Source organism: Mycetomoellerius zeteki, unplaced genomic scaffold (genome assembly GCF_001594055.1).
Source record: "Mycetomoellerius zeteki isolate Tzet28-1 unplaced genomic scaffold, Tzet1.0 scaffold367, whole genome shotgun sequence".
NCBI classification, from domain to species: Eukaryota; Metazoa; Arthropoda; class Insecta; order Hymenoptera; family Formicidae; genus Mycetomoellerius; species Mycetomoellerius zeteki.
In genome coordinates, this window is record NW_017257357.1 from 201,607 (window position 1) to 208,636 (window position 7,030).

Consider the following 7,030-nt stretch of genomic DNA (forward strand, 5'->3'; position numbering starts at 1 on the left):
TGCTCTAATAAAAATATATAGAAATGTATTATAAAATAAATGATAAAAATCCCAATTTTTTAATATAAGTACATTATGTATTTAAGATTATTTACGTAGTTATATTGCGATGCATGAACTAGTTGTCCAGTAAATAAACAAAATATTTATTTGTTCTATATATTTATAACTAATCAGTAAATCGCAATGAAACTTTGCATAAATTATTTTGAATATTTAAAGTACTTATATAAAAGAAAAATGTAAATTCTTTTAGAATTTTTTAAATTTTCATTTTTAACAATAAAAATAACAAATAAAATAAATAAACTACAAAAATGTGTTATCAAACCAAAATATAATTTTACACAATTTTCATATGTATACAGTTTATTTGAAGTGTAAATATTAAACATATTTTCAAATTTAATTTTCTTTGCAGGGAGTGTACGTCTTAATACATCCTTAAGCGATTCTATCGGTCAATTTGTGTCCATATTTCTAATTCCTACCAATGTAAATAGCAAGTTGAACCGAGATTAAAGTTAATCTACATTGGTGAAAATGAATATTAACGGAGGATTAAGTTAATCATCGGCATTGAAATCATCACCCTATGATGATTTCGAAAATAAGTACGATGAGACGACGATATCTTACGCCGGGTCTACAATGAGTCGGTAGTCTTAGAAGTTGGCTGCTGGCCAATTCTACCGATTCATACGATGATTTCGACTAATCCACCGACCATCTTTCAGACTCGCTTTCGATTCATCGAGTCTCAGTGTAGACACTGTAGACTCAGATTTACAAATTTCGTTAATAGAATTAAGAGTCCTCTCTTCCTCTTCCCTTTTGAAAAAGCAGTCCACCGCGAAAGATCACATGCAAAAAAGAATGAAGATTCGATTTGATTTGACTTTACTTACGGGAAATTGAAACACTCGAGATCGGCAAAGCTCTTGCACTTTCACTCTCTAGACTTGCTTCAGTTTGCTTGGAGAACAAAGAAAGTTCTCCACACGCAGAGGTGTGTTTACACTCGTACTTGTGTCACTCGAGGCGTCAGTGTCACTGGCATAAGTGATATCTGGCAATGGCAATACTGGTCGGCAATACGGAAATCGGAATCCGATAAACTTCTCGACCACGTAGATTCCTAGTGTACGCGTTCAACTTTCACACCACCGTCAACCCGATCAACCAGTTCCGTCAACCAATTCGTATATACAGGTCTGCGTCGTCCGCGACGCGAGCGAGCGAGCGAATTCGTCGCACGTTTCACGATCCTTTGACGACTTTGACGGCGTAACGGCTGCAAGCAAGCCGCAAACGGCAAAGCCGTTTGATAAACTTGAATGTGAAGATGTGAATGCAGTGACGAATCAGAATGCGCCGTTGCGTTTAACTAGTCGACACACCGCGGCGCCACTTATAACAGTTTCCGTCGCAATCGGTAAGATAGTACTATCGAACGCTCCTCGCGATACTAATCGACCATCATTCAAGTTGAATTTGAAATGAAAAACCTGCGGATCCGTTCCCGCCGGTCGCATCTGCTGCGCGTTGCGCCGCGCACCAGTTGACCGGTATCGATCAATAGCGCTATCATGTTCCATTCATTTCCATCTATCTGTAGATTAATTTTAATCTCAATTTAATTCACTTTTTATCTTTTTCCAATTCTAAAAATTAGAAACAAAGAAGTAAATTGAACCAAGATCAAAATTAATCCACATTGCTAAAAATAGACGTTAGTCGCGTGCTTAACTGAATTCTCTCTTCGATTCGTCGTCTAAATTTATTATTTAAATTAAGGAATATACAGAAATGTAGATGATCATTCGAGCCGAAGTCCCGAAGATCGTTTTATCCACTGTGAATCCGTGATCCTTTGCGTAAACACACTTTGTGTTTTCTCATACAATTATATCGTCATGATGAATTCATTTTGTTATTAAATGAATTCTGACTGAAATAATTGGAATAAATAAATTTTTTTACAATAATATAAGTTTGCAAAACATTTATTGTCAAACTAATCATACAAATATGTATAAACCGCCACGTTATTACATGCAAGGCAGTGTAAATTCACCACAAAATTTTAATGCTTACTCATTAAAGGTTATTAGTCTTTTTTTTTATTTTAATTAATCGTCATACTTAATCCTTGCATTCATCCCTCACCATTCATTCTCAATTTAAGGTAATATAAAGATACTGTTTTTTATAGACTTTCATAATATACATATAATAAAAACGCATTCATTCGGCCAGGTAACGCACCGCCGTAATACATTGTATTACAATAAAGCGAGTTGTGTAAAAGAATACTATTCACAATGCTCTCTTTCGAGAGAGAGAGAGAGAGAGAGAGAGAGAGAGAGAGAAAAACAGGTAGACATTATTTAAGGACACTTGTTGTAGGCATTAGTATTTCTCTTCTTACATTCACAAAGTTTATAAAGTAGCAAAGACGAGTCTAATCTGTTATTGTAAGACTAAAATTTTATTGTATTGAGCACAACGACAGAAAGCAGTCATATGACTGCTATTTAAAATGGATTGGTAAATGTGCTTTGAGGCATTTATAAACAATATTAAGCCATAAAGCACGCTTTTTCAGTGTCTGTAATAAAATAAGTGATATTGAATTAATTGTGCTACCATTTATGCATTATATATCATTTGAAAAATGCTTGATATCTTGTACCGAGTCTTATTGCTATTTCGAAAGTGTCGTAATTGTTCAGTATGAAGGATGCGATTAGGAAGCATCGTATTATTTACAATACAATAACGTGTCAATAATGTTATCAGCATTTCCCTATATCTGCACGTACTTTTTTCAAAATAACTCATGTGTCTATCTGAATTCACGTACTGTAATTCACGACTATATGGTAAATACGTATAACAATTTACCATACATAATGTATGCGAAGAGATTGTAAATATTTAGTTATGTATAAGGATGCAATTGTGGTGTAGGGCATGTTGATAACGGAGAGTTTTTTTGATTACTAGACGGCGGAGTTAAAAGGCCACTCTCGTTTGGGCTTTGTCTACCAGGTTCAACATTTGTATCCGAATCGTTCACATAACCACTCGGGATTTCTCCAGCTAATCGTTGCTGCGCCTTTTCCAACATATTCAAATCGACCACGTGAGTCTGTATGCGATGCGATTCGTCTACAACAATATTAGGTACAGTGGCCTTCAGTCCGGAACCAGAGTGTGATTCTACGAGCGTAATCGTAGATCTTAAAAGAGACTGGGAGTCCTCTTCCGCGACGGTAGTAGCAAATGCCGTAAGCCATTTGACGCAAGGAGCAAGCTGTTCCCACGACAATCGGGATACTCTTAATGCGCATTCTCTTCCTTGAGTATGATAAATTGCTGCTGCAGCTATGTGACTGTATGGAAACTTTAAACAACCTTCGTCCAAAGTCGCCAGATCTAATAACTGAGCTGCTTGAGAATATTGCAATCCACCGTACTGTGGATATATGAAAGTGTTTGGTTTGGATGAATCGCCTGATTCGATCTGCATGTAAATATTGAGCCATCCTGGAGCAGTTATCGGGGATAGATTCCATCCGAGTCCTTTCAAAATCATTAACTCTTTTCCTAAAATTTCTTCTTCTGTACAGGCTCCATCGGTGACATATGCAAATTCCGCGATTTTAGGTGGATATATTTCTTCAACCTGCAAAATTATTTTTCGTTTTTTAATTTTTAATTTACCTTGTGTTACATTGATATTTTGAGATTGCAAAAATAAAAAAAGTAAAAATACAATTTTATTTATTCCTTTTTCTCAACTATCTAATGTACATAATCTAATGTAAATAAAAAAAGTAACAAAATTTACGAACCTTAGAAGCAATAAAAAGACAAGTTATCCCTATAAGTTGCAACTGGTTTTTAGGTACGTCGTGATGAATAGACAAATATCTGTCTATATAGTCCATAGCGAGATAATAAGTTTCTCTATGTAATTTGTACACCTCACAGACCTCGATCAACCAATCTAATAAAATGGCTCTCATCCGTGGCTGTAATGTTGGATGCCTCTGAAACATTTCTGGATCCCTTTGAATTAGAGTTTTCTGATCCCCAAGGCACATGAGAGACCATACTTGGGAGCCATCGGCCCATGGTAGAGACGGCAGTGGACTAGGTCTAATGGATGTGCTATTGGAGGCTGAAGGTGTTAAGAAACAAGTTGCAGTTCTTAATTCAGACCATGTAGCAGGCTCTTGCTGTTCTTTCAATGGAGATGTCTGGTGTTGGGGAGTACAAGCAGCGTCTATCGACGGCGTAGTATTACAAGATTCCGCATACGAGACATGAGACAGCGTAGGTACTTTACTAGGCGGGTATATGTTTTCCGAATCTTCTGAGAGTTCCGTCGTACGTCTCTTGCGTTTCAAAGACTGTGCTCTGCCTCCTTGTAAATAAGTTTGTGCCTTCTTTTCCTGTAAACTAAATACAGAGGAATTCAATCCTCTCTATGCAACGTTCTTCCACATTATCTACCTCTATCAATTCAATTTGTATAAAACAGATGATGTAAATAAATCTTTCAAGATATTTCCAAGTGACATACAAAAAGTTCAACAGTTATAAAAAAATTTATGAAGCTAATATAGGGTTAATTTGCAGATTTACAATGCAAATAGCGCTATCTAAACGGCTAAAAGATAACAAATTGTTACATCGCTGAGGGAAAGCTGCTGAAATCTTAGGAAAGAAAGTAACTAAAGGAAAAAGGTTATAGGCGTGAAGTTTAAGCATAGATAGAAAAAATGTAATTTTAATCGAGCAATGGATAGGCATTGAATCGGTTTCATTGTAAACTAAGTGATTTGGAGATCATAAAAGAGATATATCTGAATTTTAATATGAAATGGAATATCGATCACTCACCTGTTCTGTGGCATTTTGCCGCCGGATTGCCAATGCGTAAGAAAAATATTTGCAGTCGGAAAAAATTTTTTCCAAGCGTATACGATAACGGAGACTCTTGGAACGTGCGTCCGATGAATTTTTTCAATCCAAGTGCAACAATTTCCTTGGGAAAACGACGAAAAGCGGAGGAGCGCGCGAATCCTACACGCACCCGATCGCCATAATGCACGTTCTCTTGGCTGTCTTTGATTCACCGTATCGACTTACGATTTTCGTTCGGAGTCGATTTCGGTAGTCGGAAAATTCATTAATCTCGCCTATGAGCTATTTTACAGCGTGTGCGAGTCGCAAATCGACGATATTCCGACAAAAATAGAGGACGTGGATCTGGAAGCGCGGGAGAGCAGCGCGCGAAACGACGACCAAGTACCAACCCCTGTACGCCCCGTAACGCCCTCTATATGCGCCACATAACCTCAAAGGGGCAAAAATTTGGGAAATATTGGTGGTAAATTTCACGCCTGACGCCGTCACGATACCTCGACTCCTGGATCTTTCTCCCTTTCGCGCGTCAGTTTTGATTTATCTGTCCACCGAAAGGCGACTCCACGATGAGCGTCCTTCCGCGAGGTATAGCTGTGTCCGGGCCGAATTATCAGCGAAAGTGCAGCGATCGACGTCTATCGACGCAGGCGGATGCAGGGTCTTAGGACGGAACGCTTAGAGTCCAGTTTCAGAGTTTCGTGAAACGTAAACGTCCCGGTAAGCGAAGGTCCGCACGCGTCTCAGTCCTCGGCTGATTGCCGCTCTCGTCAGGCGGATATCACTCTGGTTCGCACTGACTTCGTCGGGACGGCAAACGTATGAGCACCCTCGCGTGCGGATTAACTTATTACGGTTGTGCGCTCGCGGTAGATGACGGAAGACACGAACGCGAACGCAAACGCGTTTCTGTCGTGACGCGGCGCGGAACGAAGCGAACTGGCGCCTGGCCTGGTCTGGCCTGGGCTGCAAATTGGCGTTTCGCCGTTTCGCGGGAACGCCGGAGCGATGGGCGCCACGCCGCGCTGCTATCCTCGTCACCGATTGGTCGAGACGCGCGGCACAGCTGGCGCTCAGCTGATCCGCCGTACGCACACCTACTTACGTGCAAGTGTGCAGCTTGCAGCAACACACGACGATTGCACCTGATTGCACCGCTGCTACCGCGGGAAATGTGCGCGCGTAAATCGCCATAAATCGGCGCGGCGCGGGCTTTTCCTACTTCCGTAGGCAGACCAAACGAGAAACTTGTCTGTTGCCAGTTGCCACGTATCCAACGCGCCATTACCTGCCTGCGCGCGATATTGCATTATTAAGTACTTCGCCTCGAAAATGTCGTGGTGGTTTTCACTCTTTTTTCCGCATAAATTAATCAAATTATCACGCGCCTACGACACTGGTATAATGTACACCTCATGTTATGCGATCAACAATATAGAAAATTGAAAATATCTTTTAAATGGATGCGCAATAAATGAATGTCTAAATAGTGGGATATTTCAAAAGCAGTCAAAAATATCCCACAGAATACAAACGAATAGTAACATTACGTCAATATATTACAATTTTCCACTCAATAATATAACTCAATAACTGCAATAATATAAAATAACACAAGTATTCAGTAAATGAGAATGGATTAAAATGAATTGAAATTTTGTCTATCCGAATGCGTATTTTAAATAGCGAAAACTTTTTTTTGGATTCAATTGGATTCAATTAGATTCAATTGGGTGCAATTGAACTGAAAAACTGCATTTTCTATTCAAAATTTTGAATTGAACAGTAGTTACGATGAGTAGTGCACAGAAAAAAGCTGATATCATTTTTAGATTGAAAATAGACATATGCTTCATGCAATTTCTATAAATGAATAAAAATGCATTCAGGATTGAAGAGGCATAGACATTTGCTTCATGCAATTTCTATAAATGAATAAAGATGCATTAAAAATTGAAAAGCATTCATTTTAATATTCGTGAATCCGTATTCCTGAAAATCTGAATCCGTTTCAATCCATTCTCGTTTACTGGGTATATACAATGTTATGATATTTGCTGGATTCACCCTGCATCCGATTTTCGTCGTACGA

General features: G+C 38.7%; 2 protein-coding genes across 2 annotated transcripts in view; both read right to left on the bottom strand.

Annotated features, from left to right (window-relative positions):
- The window catches only part of tacc (transforming acidic coiled-coil protein), a 9,503-nt gene extending 8,078 nt beyond the window's left edge, over positions 1–1,425 (bottom strand). The window contains exon 1 of the mRNA XM_018453211.1: positions 909–1,425. The gene's annotated coding sequence lies outside the window, so the exon portion shown is untranslated. The remainder of the gene's footprint in view (positions 1–908) is intronic.
- Positions 1,426–2,046: 621 nt separating this feature from the next.
- Positions 2,047–5,930, bottom strand: CycE (cyclin E). Its single transcript, XM_018453191.1, has 3 exons — positions 4,915–5,930; positions 3,861–4,470; positions 2,047–3,691 (listed from the first exon to the last, which is right to left on the bottom strand). The coding sequence occupies exons 1-3, from the start codon at positions 4,926–4,928 to the stop codon at positions 2,945–2,947; spliced, it is 1,371 nt and encodes a 456-aa protein (XP_018308693.1). The 5' UTR covers positions 4,929–5,930; the 3' UTR covers positions 2,047–2,944.
- Positions 5,931–7,030: the final 1,100 nt, after the last annotated feature.